Source organism: Salmo salar, chromosome ssa25 (genome assembly GCF_905237065.1).
Source record: "Salmo salar chromosome ssa25, Ssal_v3.1, whole genome shotgun sequence".
NCBI classification, from domain to species: Eukaryota; Metazoa; Chordata; class Actinopteri; order Salmoniformes; family Salmonidae; genus Salmo; species Salmo salar.
Window position 1 is genome coordinate 21,508,129 of NC_059466.1, and position 23,558 is coordinate 21,531,686.

The 23,558-nt window shown below is 40.4% G+C and overlaps 4 protein-coding genes across 5 annotated transcripts; 2 read left to right on the top strand and 2 right to left on the bottom strand.

The window, feature by feature from the left end:
* The first annotated feature begins 380 nt into the window (after window positions 1–380).
* Window positions 381–2,127, top strand: LOC106586355 (gamma-crystallin M2). 2 transcript variants are annotated; one of them, XM_045707632.1, is made up of 4 exons: window positions 463–480; window positions 1,084–1,140; window positions 1,283–1,525; window positions 1,793–2,127. In XM_045707632.1, exons 2-4 carry the CDS (start codon window positions 1,132–1,134, stop codon window positions 2,063–2,065), a joined length of 525 nt encoding a protein of 174 aa, XP_045563588.1. In that variant the 5' UTR covers window positions 463–480; window positions 1,084–1,131; the 3' UTR covers window positions 2,066–2,127. The 2 variants fall into 2 exon arrangements, with proteins under 2 accessions (XP_045563589.1, XP_045563588.1); XM_045707633.1 differs by lacking the exon at window positions 1,084–1,140 and having other exon boundaries at window positions 381–480.
* Window positions 2,128–9,326: 7,199 nt separating this feature from the next.
* LOC106586356 (gamma-crystallin M1-like) lies at window positions 9,327–10,471 on the top strand. Its single transcript, XM_014173552.2, has 3 exons — window positions 9,327–9,511; window positions 9,758–10,009; window positions 10,124–10,471. The coding sequence occupies exons 1-3, from the start codon at window positions 9,503–9,505 to the stop codon at window positions 10,421–10,423; spliced, it is 561 nt and encodes a 186-aa protein (XP_014029027.1). The 5' UTR covers window positions 9,327–9,502; the 3' UTR covers window positions 10,424–10,471.
* A 3,038-nt stretch (window positions 10,472–13,509) lies between these two features.
* Window positions 13,510–14,503, bottom strand: LOC106586357 (gamma-crystallin S-1). Its single transcript, XM_014173554.1, has 3 exons — window positions 14,433–14,503; window positions 14,002–14,244; window positions 13,510–13,856 (listed from the first exon to the last, which is right to left on the bottom strand). The coding sequence occupies exons 1-3, from the start codon at window positions 14,439–14,441 to the stop codon at window positions 13,578–13,580; spliced, it is 531 nt and encodes a 176-aa protein (XP_014029029.1). The 5' UTR covers window positions 14,442–14,503; the 3' UTR covers window positions 13,510–13,577.
* A 2,246-nt stretch (window positions 14,504–16,749) lies between these two features.
* On the bottom strand, window positions 16,750–17,728 carry LOC106586358 (gamma-crystallin M3). The gene is made up of 3 exons (XM_014173555.2): window positions 17,583–17,728; window positions 17,213–17,452; window positions 16,750–17,091 (listed from the first exon to the last, which is right to left on the bottom strand). Exons 1-3 carry the CDS (start codon window positions 17,595–17,597, stop codon window positions 16,801–16,803), a joined length of 546 nt encoding a protein of 181 aa, XP_014029030.1. The 5' UTR covers window positions 17,598–17,728; the 3' UTR covers window positions 16,750–16,800.
* Window positions 17,729–23,558: the final 5,830 nt, after the last annotated feature.

A 23,558-nucleotide genomic window follows, 5' to 3' on the forward strand; every position in this document is an offset into this window, starting at 1 on the left:
ATTTATGGACGATTCAATGTTTTTGACTGGATGTCACAAGTACTTTGTGATTAAGGTGTTTCTTCAACGTATTGTAGGGCAAATGTGGCATTTCAGTTAGTTTTCCATCAGCCTGCCAAAATAATAAGTAGTTTTATACATCGCCTGTCATAAAAAACAAACTACATTATATCAACCTTTGCTTCCCAGATTCATTACTTGGCTGTTATTGACATAAGCCTACAGCATGGCCAACTACCGTTGACTAGAGACCTATGTAATGTTCATGAAATTACATTCTGCTTTCCAGCACAGTGTCATTGTTTACTTTTATGCTTAAATTGAAACAGAGAGGTGATTGGTATTTCTGGGGATAAAGGAATGACACAAACAAATGGCTTGTTTACTGGATAAAAGCAAGCTGCAATTAGTCAAGGATGGTCATGGGAAGAGCGTAGCCAGTAAGAAAGAGGTTTTGGACCGTCCTTGGCAGTGGATATGGTAAGTTATGCTATGGTATGAAAACAATTGCTAGAATGCGGGAAAAATTGGTTAAAACTCACTTTTGAATTGTTTTAACTACAGGGAGGAGAGGTGTACTAGTAATGGTAAAGGTGGTGGTAGTGTTTGGTAATAATGTAGTTATAGTAATATTCTGTTCCTAATCATTTTGGGGTTGTGATTAATGTACAGTAAGTAGCCCATGACACATTGAATATTCACACATGATGTACTGTAAATAGTCTGTGTGTTACACGCAGGATGCAATCTTTCTAAATGTACTCATTTGCATAAAATGGGTTGCAAATGCAGACGAGAAGAGAGAGTGAATGGCTACCTCTTTGGGCAACATATTTAATGCTAAAGGGCTGTTCCATATTGTTCTGTACCTATTGTCCATTGGATGTGTGGATACCATACTAGTCTTTTCTTTTGTCTATGCATGTCAAAGCACCAAACCAGTAATTATTTATCCTTTTTTCCCCAAATACAAATCCATATTTCTCACCCAATGTTGTGCTACAACAAAAAGGTAAACATGTGCCAGTACCCTGAATTATAACTATGTGAGCATTTGAATAACAATACTTTGTTTGTCAAGAGGTAGTATAAAAAGCTCTGAAAACATGTGGAATCTCTCCAACGGAGACCATGGGCAAGGTAGGACTTTTCCCCTGTGCTAATGAACTGTAAACTCTGACCGTTTTACTCTCTTCTCTGCTCTATAATGTGTTCAGTATATTTTCCCACCCCCCATGGCAGCCCAAAGTGAAATTTATAATTGGATTTTCTTGATTTGCAGATTACATTTTACGAGGACAGGAACTTCCAAGGTCGTAGTTATGAGTGCAGCAATGACTGCACAGACCTGCACTCCTACTTCAGCCGCTGTAACTCCATCAGGGTGGAGAGTGGCTGTTTTATGATCTATGAGCGCCCCAACTACATGGGCCACCAGTATTACATGAGAAGGGGAGAATATCCTGATTACCAGCGTTGGATGGGCTTCAGTAGCTGTATCCGATCATGCCGTATGATTCCAATGGTAAGTTCTGACCGGATATGTGAAAGCTTTACTGAAGCAACGAAAGGAACCTGAAGATTACTTTCCAAACAAGAGAGTTGGAGCAAGGATAAGAACATTTATCACTCTCAAATGATCTCTGTTTATGCTTTAGATTTATGAACTTCCTGGAATTATCCAATAATTTTTTTTTCATATTTAATGGCGTCTTGCCATTATAATGTCCATCTACTCTCTGTTCAGTATCCACTGGATGCCATTTTGATTGTTCTTCTTGTTGTTCCACAGTACCGGGGTTCATATAGGATGCGAATCTACGAGAAGGCCGACTTTAGCGGTCACATGATGGAGTTCATGGATGACTGTCCCTGTGTGTCTGATCGTTTCCACCACCGCCACGTCTACTCCTGTAATATCATGAACGGCTTCTGGATCTTCTACGAGTATCCCAACTACCGGGGACGACAGTACTTCCTAAGAGCCGGAGAGTACAGGAGATACCGTGAATGGTGCGCCACCTGCGCCATTGTAGGCTCCTTTAGACGGGTCACTGACTTTTAGCCATCCTGCTCAAGCACTTGCTGTAAATACATGCTTAGTTATTAAAATGGTTACATTTTTAACCCCTTTGTGTATGAATGATATTTGACTTGTTTAAATATTAATTATTTAAATAACTAATACTCATTAAATGTTCACTGTGTTTTTGTGGTTTCTCATAAGTTAGTATAAAATGACACTACCATATCCAATAATTATTCAATCAAAGTCAGGTCGTTACTTGTGCAAACAATTATCAAATACCACTTAATTCTCTCTACAGTATTGACCAATTAGATTGTTTTCAGACTACTAGACTTTTGGACACTAAAATCAAATGGCCTTAGCTACCATAAGTGGCTATCTAAGGAGGCAGGACAACATCATGTTTTGAATGAAACACCATTAAGAAGAAAGTAAGCATACCTCAGAAAATATTGAATCTAAAGTTGAACACCAAAATATTAATAAATAAGTATTTCATTACTCATTACAAGTAGTACAATTCCTAAGCATATATACTCATTTGTAAAGCATTTCGTCATATTTAGAAACAGTTATAATGGCCTCTTCATGTAAGTTAATATACATTCAAATACAGACTTCCAGTACAGTATAAAATTAATAATGTATTTTACATACAAATAAGCCCACACTTCTGCAAAAATATAGAAAATAATCTTAAACAACAGTAAAGATTTGATGTCCTGCAAAAGACCTTGTGACACAGTTATGTATAAAAAGGCCTAACAAAAAATAAAAACCATCATTATCATTAACACGAGTTGAGTTATTACTTGATATCAGTTGAGTAATCACTTCAATCAGAACGAAATAATATCAAATTAATCCTCAACCATTATTGATCCTGTCACTGGTGGACTAAAATGTTTGATGCATCGTAAAAGGGTTTGCCAAATGTTAGAACATTTATATGAGGTAATTGTAAGATAAATAACTTTTATTCTGGTCTCAACAAAATTAGAAATCAGTATTATATAACTTTAGTAATCAGTATTGAATGAATTATTGGATTAAATACAAATACATATGTGCATAGCCACATATATAGGTGATTCTCCAGAAGTGGTGCAAATTGCAGTCCCCCCTAATAAATGAATAAACCAATAAACTACTGTACTCTGCTGTACAGTACTGTACTGTTCTCTACTGTACTCTATTGTACTGTACCCTACTCTACTCTATTGTACTCTACGTTTGTGTACTCTACTGTACTGTGCTCTACTATACTGTACTGTACCCTACTCTACTGTGCTGTGCTCTACTATACTGTACTGTACTGTACTGTACTGTACTGTACTGTACCTGAGTTTATTCTACTTGAGTTTCTTACAACTGAGGAAAGGGCCCATGGACTTTTGATCCAGAACACTCAAGACTACATAAATTCAGTCTTTAAACTGTCATAGTCTCAACTCACTGGGTCTTGCTCATAGGGACCAATGTCCGGGTATAAATCTTGGTCTTGGCTGGATATTACCATTGTCTTTGGTTTACAAACAATAGGCAACCCAATTTGAAGAAGACAATCTTTGGTCATTGGCTGGTAGCCTAGCGGTTAAGAGAGTTGGGCCAGAAACTGAAACGTTGCTGGTTCAAATCCCTGAGCCAATTAGGTTAAAAATCTGGCAATGTGCCCTTGAGTAAGGCACTTTACCCTAACTGCTTCTGTAAATTGCTCTGGATAAGAGTGTCTGCTAAATTACTCCAATGTAAGTTTTTATTCACTCCCAACCCATAGGAATTCTCACCCAGTTGATTACTTTTAAATAGTGGAAGCCCTCTATGGTAATGTCTGTACTAATACTATCTATCTAGAGTCCGTCATTTATCTCTATGACTGACATGACACAGAAACACATGCTATTTTGCCAAATAAAGATAGGTAAAGTGATCATTTAAACATCTAACAACATAATTGATAAGATGCATAAGTAATCCAATCAATCAACAAGTTTCAGATTCATACAGTCAACACTGAACATTTTACAGAGAACAATATAGATTATATTTCTCTAAATTCAATTTAAAGGTTTTGAAAATCTAAATGATCACCCTATGCATGGGTCTCCCTTTATTGCAACTTTTCCCACTGTTTCGGTAGTAAACAATTGAGTGGGATGGATTAGGAATTCTGGAAAATATTTAAAATATGCCAAACAAACAAAGTGTGTGAATAGTATATACACTGACTATACAAAACTTCAAGAACACCTGCTCTTTCCATGACATAGACTAACCAGGTGGATCCAGGTAAAAGCTATGATCCCTTATTGATGTCACTTGAAAAATCCACTTCAATCAGTGTAGACATGGATTGAGACATGGATTGTGTGTGAGCCATTCAGAGGGTAAATGGGCAAGACAAAAGTATGGTAGTAGGTGCCAGGCGCACCGGTTTCTGGTAAGAACTGCAACACTGCTTGGTTTTTCACGCTCAACAGTATCACTTTTTTTTTAATCAAGAATAGTCCACCACCCAAAGAACATCCAACCAACTTAACATAAATGTGGGAAGCATTGGAGTCAACATGGGCCAGCATCCCTGTGAGGGTGGTGTGTAACTCAATATTAGGAAGGTGTTCCTAATGTCTGGTATACTCAGTATACTTATGTTGGAAGACGTGTGTTGAAAGTTAGGCAAAAATAGGATACAAACGCGAATTCTTTTCCAAACCCAATTTGCACCAGTTCTATAGAATAACCCAGCTTGCATTAAATGAAAGTGACATGAGTAAGTTACTAGCAAGGTTTCCAACCAATTGACGAAAGACTTTCATGTGAATATTAAAACATTTGCATAAAAGCAATACACGCATTTTCAAATCAAATCAAATTGTATTTGTCACATGTGCCGAATACAACAGGTGCAGACCTTACCATTAATTGCTTACTTACAAGCCCTTAACCAACAATGCAGTTCAAGAAAAAGAGTTACTAAAATATTTACTAAATAAACTTTAGTAACATAAGAAAATTACAAAACAATAACGAGGCTATATACAGGGGGTACCGGTAGTGAGTCATTGTGGTTAGTTGAGGTAATTTGTAAAGTGACTCTGCATACATAATAAACAGCGAGTAGCAGCAGTGTAAAAACAATATTGGGGGGGTGGTCAATGCAAATGGTCTGGGTGGCCATTTTAGTAATTGTTCAGCAATCTTATGGCTTGGGGATAGAAGCTGTTAAGGAGCCTTTTGGTCCTGGATGTCAGGAAGTTTGGCCCCAGTGATGTACTGGGCCGTAGGCACTACCCTCTGTAGCGCCAAGCAGTTGCCATACCAGGCAGTGATGCAACCGGTCAAGATGCTCTCGATGGTGCAGCTGTAGAACCTTTTGAGGATCGGGGGACCCATGCCAAATATTTTTCGGTCTACTGAGGGGGAAAAGGGGTGGTTGTGCCCTCTTCACAATTGTCCTGGTGTGTTTGGACCATGATAGTTTGTTGGTGATGTGGAGACCAAGAAACTTGAAACTCTCGACCCGCTCCACTTCAGCCCCTTCTATGTTAATGGGGGCCTGTCGGCACCCCTTATCCTATAATCAGCTCCTTTGTCTTGCTCACATTGAGGGAAAGGTTGTTGTTGTTGTCCTGGTACCACACTGCCAGGTCTCTGACCTCCTCCCAATAGGCTGTCTTATCGTTGTCGGTGATCAGGCCTACCAGTGTTGTGTCGTCAGCAAACTTGATGTTGGTGTTGGAGTTGTGCTTGGCCACACAGTTGTGGGTGAATAGGGAGTACAGGAGGGGACTAAGCATGCACCCCTGAGGGGCCCCCGTGTTGAGGATCAGCGTGGCGGATGTGTTGTTACCTACCCTTACCACCTGGGGGCGGCCCGTCAGGAAGTACAGGATCCAGTTGCAGTGGGAGGTGTTTAGTCCCAAGGTCCTTAGCTTAGTGATGAGCTTTGTGGGCACTATGGTGTTGAACGCTGAGCTGTAGTCAATGAACAGCATTCTCACATAGGTGTTCCTTTTGTCCAGGTGGGAAAGGGCAGATCTGTGGATTTGTTGGGGCGGTATGCAAATTGGAGTGGGTCTAGGGTTTCTGGGATAATAGTGTTGATGTGAGCCATGACCAGCCTTTCAAAGGACTTCATGGCTACAGACGTGAGTGCGACAGGGCGGTAATCATTTAGGCAGGTTATCTTTGCTTTCTTGGCCACAGGGACTATGGTATCTGTTTGAAACATTTAGGTGTTACAGACTCGGTCAGGGAGAGGTTGAAAATATCAGTGAAGACACTTGCCAGTTTTTCCGCACATGCTTTGAGTACACGTCCTGGTAATCTGTCTGGCCCTGCGGCTTTGTGAATGTTGACCTGTTTAAAGATCTTGCTCACATCAGCTAAGGAGAGCAGAAACACACTGTCGTCCGGAACAGCTTGTGCTCTCATGCATGCTTCAGTGTTGCTTGCCTCTAAGTGAGCATATAAGGCATTTAGCTCGTCTGGTAGGCTTGTGTCACTGGGCAGCTTGCGTCTGGGTTTCCCTTTGTAGTCCGTAATATTTTTCAAGCCCTGCCACATCCGACGAGCGTCAGACCCAGTGTAGTAGCATTCAATCTTAGTTCTGTATTGATGCTTTGCCTGTTTGATGGTTTGTCTGAGGGTATAGCGGGATTTTTTATAAGCGTCAGGATAAGTGTCCCGCTCCTTGAAAGCGGAGGCTCTAACCTTTAGCTCGGTGCGGATGTTGCCTGTAATCCATGGCTTCTGGTTGGGAAATGTACGTACGGTCACGACGTTGTCGATGCACTTATTGATGAAGCCGGTGACTGAGGTGGAATACTCCTCAATGACATTGGATGAATCCCGGAACATATTCCAGTCGGTGCTAGCAAAACAGTCCTGTAGCGTAGCATCCGCGTCATCTGACCACTTCCGTAATGAGCGAGTCACTGGTACTTCCTGCTTTAGTTTTTGCTTGTAAGCAGGAATCAGGAGGATATAATTATGGTCTGATATGCCAAATGGAGGGCGAGGGAGAGGTTTGTATGCATCTCTAGAGTTTTTTTCCTCTGGTTGCAGATGTGACATAGTGGTAGAAATGAGGTAAAATGGATTTAAGTTTGCCTGCATTAAAGGCCGCTTCTGGATGAACATTTTCTTGTTTGCTTATGGCCTTATACAGCTCGTTGAGTACGTTCTTTGTGCAAGCATCGGTTTGTGGTGGTAAATAGACGGCTACGAATAATATAGATGAGAACTCTCTTGGTAGATATTGTGGTCTACAGCTTATCGTGAGGTATTCTGCCTCAGGCGAGCAATACCTCGAGACTTCTTTTATATTAGACATCGCGCTCCAGCAGTTATTGACAAATAGACACACACTCCGGCCCCTCGTCTTACCAGACGTAGTTGCTCTGTCCTGCCGATGCACAGAGATGCCAGCCGGCTCTATATTATCCGTGTCGTCGTTCAGCCACGTCTCGGTGAAACATGAGATATTACAGCTTTTAATGTCCCGTTGGTAGGATAGTCTTAATTGTAGATCGTCCAGTTTATTTTCAAATGATTGCACATTGGCCAATAATACGCAGGGAAGTGGTGGTTTACCTACTCGTCGGGCAAATTCTTACAAGTCACCCTGCCCTCCTCCCCCTTTTCCTCCATCTTTTCTTCGTACTGACAATGGATTTAGGCCTTGTCTTGACAATGTAGTATATCCTTCACATCGGACTCATTAAAGAAGAACTCTTCATCCTGTTCGAGGTGAGTAATTGCTGTTTTGATGTCCAGAAGCTCTTTTCGGTCATAAGAGACGGTAGCAGCAACATTATGCACAGGTTTTCATCAAATTGACTGTTTAAAGTCTGTGAGTGATGACGTAGTGCACATAAAAATAACTTTTGTAGTTAAATTCCCATGAGCTGAATAAAAAATATGACTTAAATGGGTTTCCATCACAGGAGGTTAGTGACACCTTAATTGGGGAGGACGGGCTTGTGGTAATGGCTGGAGCGGTGTAAGTGAAATGGAATGAACATGGTTTCCATGTGTTTGATGCCATTCCATTCACCCGTCCTCGCCTCAGCAGTATCCACTGATTTCCATCGCATTTTCAACTCTACTGATGATTTTGTCAGAAGAAATGTTGTGTTGTTTAGCAAATGTGCCCACTGTGGTCTTGGCATGTGTGCTTTAGCCAACAGCTCGCAGATACAGTGAGGGTATAGCCTACATGATGAGAGCAAGATAGTTTGTATTTGTCAAATGGCACCAGACTAAGAACCCCGATATTTATTGGAAAGCACCAAGCTCATCACTGTGCACTTCCAACACCCTGTGAAGTTCGTCATAACTTATTTAATCTGTAGGCTACTGCATGCTTTCCTAAGTCATAGCTGGAGGACCACACAACATATCATTGCGTGACACCAAGTTTACTTCGATACGATGGTTATTACATCAATATTTTCGCATGAAGGCGTTTCCACCGCTATTTCTTGCATCATTAATTTTACCAACACAAAAAGATCCCACCCTGTCTAGCTTATTTTCTTTTGTCGACATTTGGAAAGTTTACCAGAAAATGTGCTGTTTACATCAGGCCTTACATCAGTTTTTATCCAACATGTACTTTACTGGCATAAAAACGCTGGATGGAAACCTGATTATTGAAAACTCCAAATTGAGCAGAACAATCATACATTCACATGCAAGCCTCACATAAATGTTAGCACCTTTCAGACCCAATTACATTTTTGGACTGAAGGAAATACATGCACTTGTGACTTGAAGGTGTAACTGTTGTCAGTGTAAATCAATCACCCATCAAAACCAATTCATATCTTAATTTCATTAAACAAAAATTCTTCAATTTATTTATCTGTACACTATCCAGTGGATAAACTCAAATGATCAATGACAAATGCAATTTACAGACAGGTTAAACAACCTTTTCCTTTACTAAGGGAGAGAACAGCTATGAATAAGATTCTTTAGTTGTATATTCAAATATTATTATTTCAAGTACATAAAATCATAATAAAAGTGCTGTTCAAACATGACCAGTATGCTCTACTAGATTGAGGACATCATAAACTCACTTCTTCTTTCACTATAACTGTAATATTGCTCTCTGTGTGTTCAACAGAGATGTGTTCTGAAAATCGACCTCATCTGAGTTCTCTACTGTACATCCTCGATTATTGGACAATACTGTATACAAAGAACATTCTTACTGATAAACGTACACAAAAGTGATGCTTATAATGAAACAGACAACACAGGTCATCACTGCCAGAAATGTATGGATGAAAACCATTGTTACACTTTGTAGGCCCTGATCAGCGAAAGCCGTCATACTGCTCAATCATCAGCTTTGGACAATTTGAATAACAACACATCATGGCCCCCTGGTTTCTGTATAAAATGACTGCAGAATGATGGTAGAAGCACAAGCTGATCCACTGTCAACCACCAACCACCAACATGGGCAAGGTAATCTGATCTGACTCACAGTAGCTACATGTAGGCTACAGTTTTACAAAAGTGAAATGTACATTCTATATTCTGTAAATATAATAGTACAGTAACATTATTTAGCTACCTGTTATAAGAAGCAGTTATGGGAATTCAGTAATTCAACATTACCCAGAGTCTAAAAAAATGCAATTGGCCTATATGCTTGATGATTTTTTTGCCTTTTCATGAGTTGTTATACAGTATGTCTCTCTTTTCCTATAGATTATCTTCTATGAGGAGAGGAACTTCCAGGGCCGCAACTATGAGTGCATGAGCGACTGCCCTGACATGTCCCCCTACATGTCCCGCTGCCAGTCCTGCAGGGTTGAGAGCGGCTGCTTCATGGTGTATGAGCGCAACAACTTCATGGGCCAGCAGTTCTTCATGAGGAGGGGAGAGTATCCTGACATGATGCGCATGATGAGCATGGGCATGATGTTCGACAACATCAGGTCCTGCAGAATGATCCCCCAGGTAAGACACTTTATCTCATAGATGATACATTATAGTGTAATTGCCTTTTTGAAGACATACAACATTCAAAGTACATAAGTGTCCTAAAATAATGTTGTTTTTATTGCATTTCAGCACAGAGGATCCTTCAAGATGAGGATCTACGAGAGGGAGAACTTCGGAGGTCAGATGCACGAGATGATGGACGACTGTGACTCCATCCAGGATCGTTTCCGCATGTCTGACTGCCAGTCCTGCAACGTGATGGACGGCCACTGGCTGATGTATGAGCAGCCCCACTACAGAGGCAGGATGATGTACATGAGGCCTGGAGAGTACAGGAACTTCAGGGAGATGGGCATGGGAATGGGAGGCATGAGCCAGGGATCCATGAGATTCATGAGCATGAAGCGTATCAATGATATGTGCAATTAAATGTCTTTAATTGTTCATGGTAATAAAATAATTGAAGATCTTTCATAACTTAATTGTCTTTCTGATTTTCATACCAGTATTAATCTTAAGGCAAAATAAATGGAACGCAATATTTTAAATATCATTGAAGCTTTGTAAATATTCCCACAATGATTACATGGGCATGGATACGTACATGTACAGTATAAGTATCTAGTAGGGTACACATGGTACAACGTCTTCAAGCAAACCTTTTAAATTGTGCAAGCTGCTCTCCCAGTTTCAGGTCATACCTGGATGCTTTTGTAAAGTTTATTAGTTATTTACTGTAGTTCATAGATTGTTTTTCAAATCACTAAGAAATAGTTATAATAGAATGGTTGAAATTATGCTCTTGTCATTTAACTGGTTGCCTGAGCTTACATGGCTGCACTAGTATTCATTTCAGTAGTAATCAATAACGTTACAATCATATGTAAACTCACTATTTTGCAAGCACCAATATAACAATCACATAACTTCAAACATTTTGTTATAACTGTTTAGCAATTTATCTGATCTATAAACTAATAATTAACATTTTATAAACAACTTATTGTCCCCTCATAAATCCCTTTACCTTAATATACATTTTATTGGAACAACTGGAAAATGATTTAATTAATTACATTCCATATAATTATATATTTAAATATATATAAATACATTTTGAATATGTTAAAGCCTCGTGTTATGGACAGGGAATGTAGAGGAGGAGACAGATACAGTGAGTAAGAGAGGGGAATGACCAAGATGGGGTTCGTAACCTCGTTGCCAGTGGGTATTGTGGTCCTGAGTCGGCAGCTCTACCACTAGACCAGACTCTGGGCTGATCCATACAATTCTAAAGGGAGGAAAATATTCCTATGAGGATTACCTCATTTGCATATTTCCCAGAGTGCTTATTTCACACGTCACATGGGAAGATGATGTTATAATGTCTCAACAGGAGGCCCACAACTGTGGATGTAGATGGTCTTCAGATCAAACAAATAGCCTACCATATTTATGGACTATGTTACCAAGGGATAGCGTACATAAAGGTTCAAATCCTAACCTCAGGTCCATGTGCTAAACTCAAACTTTTTTGTAAATCATGCTTTGAGGTCAAATTAACATTCTGCAACTCAATTACCAAAGCACTGTGGGCCCATATTAAATACAGAATATTTTGATGGATGTAAGCTGTCAGTCAGACTCTGCAAAAGTGAAACCGAAACTCAACTCTATGGTTAAATTAAGGTATTAATTAGGAATGGTTACGGTAAGGTTTAAGGTTTGAGATATGGATAAAACAGAAAATAACTGGGATAAAAATTAGTGCCTAGCACTGGGACTTAACCTGTGATCCTTGAAGACGTAGCTCACGGTTTAAACTCTTCTAACTCCATCCACAACACCCGAGCAAGCAAAGAACCTACTAGATCGTAATAGGCGCACATGTTTCCCCTAGTGGACTGTATGAAATTGCAATGGAAATAATTGTAATCTGGAGTCTGCAGTTATGAACCCGGGATTGATATTCCATATGAGAACGGCCTGAGGTTCTGTTAGGATTTCGGCCAAAGAAAATAGCAGGGGTCCAAGCACTGAACCTTGAAATACACCAAATTCAACTTTGATTTGTTATCTATCTGCACAAATACATATCCGTTTGATTAGTAAACTATACAGTAAAACAGTTGAGAACATATCCTCAAATTCAAAACAAGTTTTCAAGTCTGTTTAGGATAATAAAAAGTGTTGGGCTGCTGATTGGCAAAAAAAACAAATGTGAGATTAAGGTGTATTTATGTTTAATTTCAAAATGGGCATAGAGGGAGGTTGAAGACAAATAAGGGAAATGTGCTCAGAACACTTCTAGTTTTATGTGTGTGTGACCGACTGGGTACCATTCACTTCTAGTTTTATGTGTGTGTGACCGACTGGGTACCATTCACTTCTAGTTTTATGTGTGTGTGATCGACTGGGTACCATTCACTTCTAGTTTTATGTGTGTGTGATCGACTGGGTACCATTCACTTCTAGTTTTATGTGTGTGTGATCGACTGGGTACCATTCACTTCTAGTTTTATGTGTGTGTGACCGACTGGGTACCATTCACTTCTAGTTTTATGTGTGTGTGACCGACTGGGTACCATTCACTTCTAGTTTTATGTGTGTGTGACCGACTGGGTACCATTCACTTCTAGTTTTATGTGTGTGTGACCGACTGGGTACCATTCACTTCTAGTTTTACGTGTGTGTGATCGACTGGGTACCATTCACTTCTAGTTTTACGTGTGTGTGATCGACTGGGTACCATTCACTTCTAGTTTTACGTGTGTGTGATCGACTGGGTACCATTCACTTCTAGTTTTACGTGTGTGTGATCGACTGGGTACCATTCACTTCTAGTTTTACGTGTGTGTGATCGACTGGGTACCATTCACTTCTAGTTTTACGTGTGTGTGACCGACTGGGTACCATTCACTTCTAGTTTTACGTGTGTGTGATCGACTGGGTACCATTCACTTCTAGTTTTACGTGTGTGTGATCGACTGGGTACCATTCACTTCTAGTTTTACGTGTGGTTCATGATGATGAAGAACCAAATTTAAAGAGCAACATTAAAAAAAAAGAGCTAATATTTTGTAGAGCAAGGTATAAAGTGTGGTATCTACATTTTTTATACAGTATACAGAAACTACGGTTCAGTTTAGTTAATTGTTTTAACTGTTAGGCTGTGCAGAATTGTGCTTGATTTTCATTGAATGAGTTGGTATTCTCTCTGTCACTCACATTGAGGTATTGAGAGTTGCTGGTGTGTGTTGTGATTTTATGGTTTTACTTTAGTAGTAAAGTATTTTAGGTGTGTGAAGTAAGCGTTCTTACGTCTTCAGATAATGGCTTGAAAAACATTTAAAAAATGATTGGATGATGACTATGACCAGTAGTTTTCTTTCTACAGTATGAAACATAAAACTATTAGATGTCTCAATTCAACAAATTTGCTGAAACTTTGCAAGGTGTAAAGAGTACAGTATGTTTTCATACTTATTGAGTGAACACTAGATAAAACAATAGGATGGCGGGTGGACCTAACTTTTATTAATTTCAATGTTGGCTCAGTTTCATGTTGACAATGTATTTCCTCTCAGTTTGGGTGAGCAACAATACGTCTGATGGAGCCAATCCTGGAATTGATGGATCCCCAGTCACTGTATCTCCTGTACTCGCCAGGCCTCAGGAGATACTGCCTTCCCCTGTAGTTGGGATGCTCATAGAAGAGCCAATACCCCTCCATAACATTGCAAGAGTGGATATCATTGTAATGGAATCGATCGTAGAGGGAGGGGCAGTCATCAGCAAACTCCAGCATCTGACCGCCAAAGTCAGAGCACTCGTAGATTCTCATCTTGTGAGCTCCCTGATTCTGAGAACAAGGAGGAGAAGATGGGTACGTTCATTCAGCCACTTTACTATTAAGTTTCAAGTTTCATGTTTATTTGCCATGTGTATTACTACCTACATCAATGATGGGTTAACTTGTATACCAGGAAAGAGGAATATGGGCTCACTTGAGGGATCATGCGGCAGGATTTCACGCAATCATTAAAGCCCATCCAGCGCTGGTAGTCGGGATACTCGCCCCTTCTCAGGAAGTACTGGTAGCCCATGTAGTTTGGCCGCTCATAGACCATCCAGCTACCACTCTCCACTTGGATGGAGTTACAGTGGCTGAAATGGGTGTGCAGGTCGGCACAGTCGGTGTTGCACTCATAGGAGCGACCCTGGAAGTTCTTGTCCTCGTAGAAGATTATCTAAAAATACGAATGGAAGTAAACATGCATAAAATGGAAAGAACATTGAGTTTTGTGCCATGCAAAGGATCAAACAACTGAGTGTCTATCTCACAGCCAGATGTTCATTGTTCTTTGTTCTGTCAGACAAACAATGAGCAAGAAGGTGTGACAGGACAAAAGATGTGCAGCAAAACAACATGCTTTACCTTTCCCATTGTGTTAGCTAAATGTGATCACACTGCAACACTGACTAAGCGAGCCATGGTCCTTTTATATCCTATAGGAATAGAGACATTGTTATGTTTAATCAATTGACTTTAGATGTCAGCCTTTTTGAAAACACAGTATGGCTGCCAAACTACAAAAGATAGTTGTTTTTCTTTGTCAGCAGGGTGAAATGCCTTTTTGTTACCTACACAAAGGCTTCAGTGGTGCTAATTAACTTATCATGTAACTTTACACATGTTTATCAGTGGAAAACCAAAATCTGATAACTAAAAGAACGGATGAATATTCAACCCAAAACTGATGACAGAATAACCAAAACGTATTTATCAAGCATTTATTTGATCTTTAAAAGTAAGCTCTCATATATACACATTCATTGATTGTTATGAATCACCTTCACTGTGGTGAATATTAAATATGATCGGATGCGCACAAATATTACCATTATTGTTTGACATATACTACTTTCTGCATCGCTACCCTACTTATAAATATAATTCATGAACATTTCAAACACACAGCAAACTATAATAAAAGTATGAAGGATAATTTAAAAAAAAATGGGATTTGACTCCCCTTGCCTGGTGGTTTCAGTACTGTTTCAGTGGTCAGGCTTTGGAATATGTCCAGCCAAACTTGTGCTTGTGCCACCTGTGGTCTCAGTTGACCCACAGCCAAGTGAGTGGCTGCTGGTGTGGACAACAACTCAGGTCATGTGACTGACTGTATTGAGTTTTACAATATACCACCCAGTGGCCAACAGGAGAGTGACCTTGAATATTTACAGTGGGACTCATTTTGACTGTAATGAATGGCTGCTTCCCGGTTCTGCAGCCATTTCCATAAGTGCCTAATGCTACCTGAATGGCATGACTGTGAATTGGAACAGGCCAAACTATTAAAAGGTACTGTGTACCAACATGCTCACCAGTAATGTATTCAAATAGCAAACTGCTTCCACAACACCTTGCTCTTCCTCTCTGTAACAACTCTGCTAGTTGATAGACAATCACAACTTGGTATGAACTTACTTTGAGGTTAAACATACAATTTGAGAGATTGCAGTTCCATTATTTTTGTTAATCAAACATTAATGTCTGTAACTACATAAACAAACCAAATGATGCTTTTGTTTTCAAGGTAAGGAAACATAGTGACGACTACAGCTGCAGATCCTAGGCCAAATACCCCAGGTTATTTGTCAATGTCAAATCTTCTGACAGTTGACAGCCTTATTCTAGCTAGATAATCAAGTTTATTGGTATTTTTAGGAAACATGTTTCTGTACAGGTTGCTATATGAGCATCCTAATGAACAATATTAAAATGCTTCATGACATAGTACTGTATATAAATAATCATTTTTTTATTCATTAAATCTAATTAGTATATTTAGTGTTATTTTGTATTAGTCAACACTTTGTTTAATTAATAGAAATGTATACACATCTAAATTATGAATATATAGATATACATTATGATATATACATTGTATTTTTATAAATAAATATGATATACATTTATAATATAAAATAATATATTAGTATAAAATGTAAATAAAAAATATTATCGAAATCATTATGTGGGCCTCTGACTTTGGATGAGTCTGACATCTATAAGGATTGCATCTAATGGTTAAACTAATAAACCTCCCACTGTACATGATTGAGATACAGTTATTTGACTGATTCACTTTTCTTGAGCCTTCATCTGTACCCACAATCCAGAACTCTGCTATTATACTGTGGAGGTGCTGCCCTCTCCTGGGTTTGCTGTGACTTGTGGATGGCAGTATTTGTGGAGCATACATTGTACAGCCTTGGAGGTGTATTACAGTAAGTCACCACTTCAATAAAAAATAATAATGTACTGTTTCTTAGCTGTTTAAACATTCCAAAGAGGCATTCCCAACAAATATCCACAATTCCTGTTTTTCCTTTACAGTATGAATAATAAGAGCTGATGCAGCTGAAGCATGAGCTGTATACTGATGCTGATACAAAGTACTTTCTACAAATTGTTGACTTACTACTAGAATAGACAGTACTTACTAACATTTAATTCAACATTAACCTTATGTAATGATCAGTGGTTTTAACAGATTCTAATTCCATTAACTCCACATCAAGTTTTGAAGTGGTATGCATCGTAACAACCTCATCACCTGGGGAGGACATCTCCTGGTGTACTGTTCCCATTGCACTGGGAAACCGAACCATATGAAAATGCAGACTAATGTTCTGATTGCACCTTTACCTCAAACCAAGGACTCAAATGAAAATGAAAGAGACTTCAATTTAAAAGGTAAGTGATTTTATTTATACTCAAATTTTAGACATGGGTGCGTTTAATAACAAGAATCCATGATGCGCCTCATGCTGTTGAACCTCATGGGGTTGGAGCCCATGTGCATGCTCAAATCTCTCATGTTCCTGTACTCTCCAGGCCTCATGTACATCTGCCTGCCTCTGTAGTGGGGCTGCTCGTACATCAGCCAGTGGCCGTCCATCACGTTGCAGGACTGCATGTCGTTCATACGGAAACGATCGGTCATGGACTCACAGTCATCGCTCAGCTCGTGCATCTGACCTCCGAAGTTCTCCTTCTCGTACATCCTCATCCTAAAGTTTCCTCTGTGCTGTAAACGGATATGAGAAAAGTGTTATACCAAATTGTGCGAAATATACGTTCACATTGCTTTTGCTGGAGCTGTTCGTATGGCCTATGAGAGTCAAAATGAACAGGTGAATTAAATTTACCATGGGGATGTTACGGCAAGACCTGATGCAATCGTTCATGCCCATACGCTGGTGGTCACCATACTCTCCCCTTCTCACAAAGTACTGGTTTCCCATGAAGTTGGAATGATCATAGACCATGAAGCAGCCGCTCTCAACCCTGCAGGAGTTGCACCTGCTCAGGTAGGAGGTCAGCTCAGGGCAGTCGCTGGAGGTCTCATAGGAACGACCCTGGAAGTTCCTGTCCTCGTAGAAGATGATCTAAAAACACACAACAAAACCATAATTTACAAAAACAAATTGTAGTTCTAACAGTACAGTACAATTGATTGATTGTTTTAAACAAATTAGAAAAAGCTTAAAAGTCAAATTCCGTCAAAGCTCCCCACACCTTTCCCATAGACATGGTTGCGGTTACTGTATTGGTCTCAGGATTGTACAATTTTCTGTATGTTCCCCTATCGCTTTTATACTTGAGCCGACAGCCAAAGAATATGTGGCTCCATTGTTCAAACCCCTGACAGAGCAATATGGCACAGAGGCCCACCCTGTACAGTTCAATTCAAAGTGGCCTTTAAAGGGTCATTATTTGCAGCTGTGTGCATTTGTGAGGAAAGCCCATCTCTTTATTGTTTCTGTTGAATAACAGTATGAAGGCGAACTCTTCATATCGAGACTTTTCAGAGATATCAACAAACCTAACTGACATTTGTTCATGGTTATTACGATTTAAATCTTTATATTTAAAAAAGCACCAAAAAATAGTAGCATCATGATTCAAACATTAGTCTAAAAAGATAACACATTACTGATTTTTTTTATTCATATTAACTGGTCTTGCCCAGTGTTAATACTTGTGGATGAATGTATTTTTTATCCTAATGTTATAAAATGGTTGTTGATATTTTCTATCCTCCAACAAAACTGCTGCATAAAATGTGTCAATTGACAAATTGTATAACTGGAATCCAAAACATTATAGTTACGGTTTGTATAGTGGTTAATACCCTCTAAGGAAAAAAGGTTTCCAAAAGTGTTTGGCTGTCCCCATAAAAGCTCCGTTTTTGGTTCCAGGTAGAACCCATGTTTTTCTGTGGAAAGGGTTCTACATGGAACCCATAAGGGTTATACCTAGAACCAAAAGAGTTTTACATGGAACCAAAAAGGGTTCTTCAAAGGCTTTTCCTATGGGGACAGCTGAAGAACCATTTTAGGTTCTAGATAGGACCTTTTTTTCTAAGAGTGTATGTTTCCACTGATATTTACCTGGTATTTATTTGGAAATAATTCGGTACCAATGGACACTTTCTTCTACTTACCTCAAATAACTCAATAGTTGGTAACTGCCTAGCACCTAATAATGCTCAGCGATGCTTGTATTAATGGGCCTTGGCCTGTTCCGACAATATTAACAGACCTTGGAACAGTCATGCCGTTTGGGTTGCATTATTCACCGGATTTGGTCCGTTCCCAATTCACAGTCATGCTGTTTGGGTTGCATTATGCACCGGATTTGGTCCGTTCCCAATTCACAGTCATGCCGTTTGGGTTGCATTATGCACCGGATTTGGTCCGTTCCCAATTCACAGTCATGCCGTTTGGGTTGCATTATGCACCGGATTTGGTCCGTTCCCAATTCACAGTCATGCCGTTTGGGTTGCATTATGCACCGGATTTGGTCCGTTCCCAATTCACAGTCATGCCGTTTGGGTTGCATTATGCACCGGATTTGGTCCATTCCCAATTCACAGTCATGCCGTTTGGGTTGCATTATGCACCGGATTTGGTCCGTTCCCAATTCACAGTCATGCCATTTGGGTTGCATTATGCACCAGATTTGGTCCATTCTTAATTCACAGTCATGCCGTTTGGGTTGCATTATGCACCAGATTTGGTCCATTCTTAATTCACAGTCATGCCGTTTGGGTTGCATTATGCACCGGATTTGGTCTGTTCCAATTTACAGTCATGCCATTTGGGTTGCATTATCCTCCTGTTTCAAGGTTCACCTTCCAACAGGACAACGACCTGAAGCACACAGCCAAGACAACGCAGGAGTGGCTTCGGGACAAGTCTCTCAATGTCCTTGAGTGGCCCAGCCAGAGCCCGGACTTGAACCCGATCGAACACCTCTGGAGAGACCTGAAAATAGCTGTGCAGCAACACTCCCCATCCAACCTGACAGAGTTTGAGAGGATCTGCAGAGAAGAATGAGAGAAACTCCCCAAATACAGATGTGCCAAGCTTGTAGCGTCATACCCAAGAAGACTCAATGCTGTAATCGCTGCCAAACGTGCTTCAACAAAGTACTGAGTAAAGGGTCTGAATACTTACATACGTTTTATATTTCAAATTTTTTTCTTCATAAATTAGCAAAAATGTATAAAAACCTGCTTTTGCTTTGTCAATATGGGGTATTGTGTGTAGATTGATGAGGGGAAAAAAAAGATTTAATCAATTTTAGAATAAGGCTGTAACATAACAAAATGTGGGAAAAAAGTCAAGGGGTCTGAATACTTTCTGAAGGCACTGGATCTTAGAAAACTACTATCTCACAATGGTTTTGCAAACATGCAGATGTGTCCGTTAGATACAGAAAAACAGGACAAATTACACCCACAAAAAAAGGTGTGACGTGTTAGAAAAAAAGGGGAAAAGGGGATACCCTCCATTATTTTTGTTGCTGTAGATTTTGCATACTCTAAGGCATGCTAACCTTTAATCACACATTCATTTTACCATTAAATACAATTATATAGTTACTCTGTTATTTAATCAGTGCAATAAACATGCAATTTCTCAGAAACGTTAAGACACATTGATGTCATATGTCAAATTGTGTTCAGTGTGTTCTGTCCCTACAGGGTCATGTTTTGGGTCAGACTCCACATTCGACCAGACCTGGCTGCCCTTGACCAGCACAAAAACCTCCTGTGGCGGACTGCACTAGCATTGAATAGTCCCCGCGATATGCAACTTTTCAGGGAAGTCAGGAACCAATACACGCAGGCAGTTATGAAAGCAAAGGCTAGCTTTTTCAAACAGAAATTTGCATCCTGTAGCTCTAACTCCAAAACGTTTTGGGACACTGTAGTCCATGGAGAATAAGAGCACTTCCTCCCAGCTGCCCACTGCACTGAGGCTAGATAACATGGTCACCACCGATAAATCCATGATAATCGAACATTTTAATAACCATTTCTCTACGGCTGGCCATGCTTTCCTTCTGGCTACCCCAACCCTGGCCAACAGCTCCGCACCCCCCGCAGCTACTTGCCCAAGCCTCCCCAGCTTCTCCTTCACCCAAATCCAGATAGCAGATGTTCTGAAAGAGCGGCAAAACCTGGACCCGTACAAACCAGCTGGGCTAGACAATCTGGACCCTCTCTTTCTAAAATTATCCGCTGCCATTGTTGCAACCCCTATTACCAGTCTGTTCAACCTCTCTTTTGTATCGTCTGAGATCCCTAAAGATTGGAAATTTGTCGCGGTCATCCCCCTCTTCAAAGGGGGTGACACTCTAGAGCCAAACTGTTACAGACCTATTTCCATCCTGCCCTGCCTTTATAAAGTCTTCAAAAGCCAAGTTAACAAACAGATCACTGACCATTTCAAATCCCACCGTACCTTCTCCGCTGTGCAATCCGGTTTCCGAGCTTGTCACGGGTGCACCTCAGCCACGCTCAAGGTACTAAACGATATCATAACAACCATCGATAAAAGATAGTACTGAGCAGCCATCTTCATTGACCTGGCCAAGGCTTTTGACTCTGTCAATCACCGTATTCTTATCGGCAGACTCAACAGCCTTGGTTTCTCAAATGACTGCCTCGCCTGGTTCACCAACTACTTCTCAGATAGAGTTCAGTGTGTCAAATCGGAAGGCCTGTTGTCCGGACCTCTGGCAGTCTCTATGGTGGTACCACAGGGTTCAACTCTCGGGCTGACTTTTTTCTCTGTATACAGTTGAAGTCGGAATATTTACATACAGTTAGGTTGAAGTCATTAAAACTCATTTTTCAACCACTCCACAAATTTCTTGTTAACAAACTATAGTTTTGGCAAGTCGGTTTGGACATCTACTTTGTGCATGACACAAGTAATTTTTCCAACAATTGTTTATAGACTATTTCACTTAACTCTAACCCTAACCCTAACCCTGTATCACAATTCCAGTGGGTCAGAAGTTTACATACATTAAGTTGACTGTGCCTTTAAACAGCTCGGAAAATTCCAGAAAAAGATTTCATGGCTTTAGAAGCTTCTGATAGGCGAACTGACATCATATCAGTCAATTGGAGGTGTACCTGTGGATGTATTTCAAGGCCTACTAAGTCTTTGGCTCTTTGCTTGAAATCCTGGGAAAATCATTTGAAATCAGCCAAGACCTCAGAAAAAACATTGTAGACCTCCACAAGTCTGGTTCTTCTCCAATTCCCAAACGCCTGAAGGTACCACGTTCATCTGTACAAACAATAGTACGCAAGTACAAAAACAATGAGACCTCTCAGACGTCATACCGCTCAGGAAGGAGACGCGTTCTGTCTCCTAGAGATGAACATACTTTTGTGCGAAAAGTGCAAATCAATCCCAGAACAACAGCAAAGGACATTGTGAAGATGCTGGAGGAAACAGGTATAAAAGTATCTATATCCAGAGTAAAACGAGTCCTATATCGACATAACCTGAAAGGCCGCTCAGCAAGGAAGAAGCAACTGCTCCAACACCACCATAAAAAAGCCAGACTACGGTTTGCAACTGCACATGGGGACAAAGATCGTACTTTTTGGAGAAATGTTTTCTGGTCTGATGAAACAAAAATAGAACTGTTTGGCCATAATGACCATCGTTATGTTTAGAGGAAAAAGGGGGAGGCTTGCAAGTCGAAGAACACCATCCCAGCTGTGAAGCACGGGGGTGGCAGCATCATGTTGTGGGGGTGCTTTGCTGCAGGAGGGACTGGTACACTTCACAAAATAGATGGCATCATGAGAATGAGGTGGATATATTGAGGCAACATCTCAAGAAATCAGTCAGGAAGTTAAAGCTTGGTCGCAAATGGGTCTTCAAAATGGACAATGACCCCAAGCATACTTCCAAAGTTGTGGCAAAATGGCTTCAGGACAACAAAATCATGGTATTGGAGTGGCCATCACAAAGCCCTGACCTCAATTCTATAGAACATTTGTGGGCAGAACTGAAAAAGTGTGTGCAAGCAAGGATCCTACAAACCTGACTCAGTTACACCAGCTCTGTCAGGAGGAATGGGCCAAAATTCACCCAACTTATTGTGGGAAGCTTGTGGAAGGCTACCCGAAACGTTTGACCCAAGTTAAACAACTTAAAGGCAACGCTACCAAATACTAATTGAGTGTATGTAAACTTCTGACCCACTGGGAATGTGATGAAAGAAAAACTAGCTAAAATAAATTATTCTTTCTACTATTATTCTGACATTTTACATTCTTAAAATAAAGTGGTGATCCTAACTGGCCTAAGACAGGGGCTTTTTACTAGGATTAAATGTCAGGAATTATGAAAAACTGAGTTTGGCTAAGTATTTGGCTAAGGTGTATGTAAACTTCCGAGTTCAACTGTATATCAACGATGCTGCTCTTGCTGCGGGTGATTCCCTGATCCACCTCTACGCAGACGACACCATTCTGTATACATCTGGCCCTTCTTTGGACTCTGTGTTAACAAACCTCCAAACGAGCTTCAATGCCATAGAACACTCCTTCCGTGGCCTCCAACTGCTCTTAAACGCTAGTAAAACTAAATGCATGCTTTCAACCGATCACTGCCTGTACCCGCTCGCCCGACTAGCATCACTACTCTGGACGCTTCTGACTTAGAATATGTGGACAACTACAAATACCTTGGTGTCTGGCTAGACTGTAAACTCTCCTTCCAGACTCATATTAAACATCTCCAATCCAAAATTAAATCTAGAATCGGCTTCCTATTTCGCAACAAAGCCTCCTTCACCCACGCCGCCAAACATACCCTCGTAAAACTGACTATTCTACCGATCCTCGACTTTGGTGATGTCACTTACAAAATAGCCTCCAACACTCTACTCAGCAAACTGGATGCAGTCTATCACAGTTCCATCCGTTTTGTCACCAAAGCCCCATATACTACCCACCACTGCGACCTGTATGCTCTATTCGGCTGGCTCTCGCTACATATTCGTTGCCAGACCCACTGGCTCCAGGTCATCTATCTGTCTTTGCTAGGTAAAGCTCCGCCTTATCTCAGCTCACTGGACACGATAACAACACCCACCCATAGCACGTGCTCCAGCAGGTATATCTCACAGTTCATCCCCAAAGCCAACACCACATTTGGTCGCCTTCCTTCCAGT

What these genes read in the sequence shown, in the direction of transcription:
- LOC106586358 (XM_014173555.2), bottom strand. An exon ending in CTTGCCGTAACATCCCCATG is followed by an intron (nt 17,092 to 17,212) that starts GTAAATTTAATT and finishes ATCCGTTTACAG; the next exon opens with CACAGAGGAAACTTTAGGAT.
- LOC106586357 (XM_014173554.1), bottom strand. An exon ending in CCTGCCGCATGATCCCTCAA is followed by an intron (nt 13,857 to 14,001) that starts GTGAGCCCATAT and finishes CCTTGTTCTCAG; the next exon opens with AATCAGGGAGCTCACAAGAT.
- LOC106586355 (XM_045707632.1), top strand. An exon ending in CATGCCGTATGATTCCAATG is followed by an intron (nt 1,526 to 1,792) that starts GTAAGTTCTGAC and finishes GTTGTTCCACAG; the next exon opens with TACCGGGGTTCATATAGGAT.
- LOC106586356 (XM_014173552.2), top strand. An exon ending in CCTGCAGAATGATCCCCCAG is followed by an intron (nt 10,010 to 10,123) that starts GTAAGACACTTT and finishes ATTGCATTTCAG; the next exon opens with CACAGAGGATCCTTCAAGAT.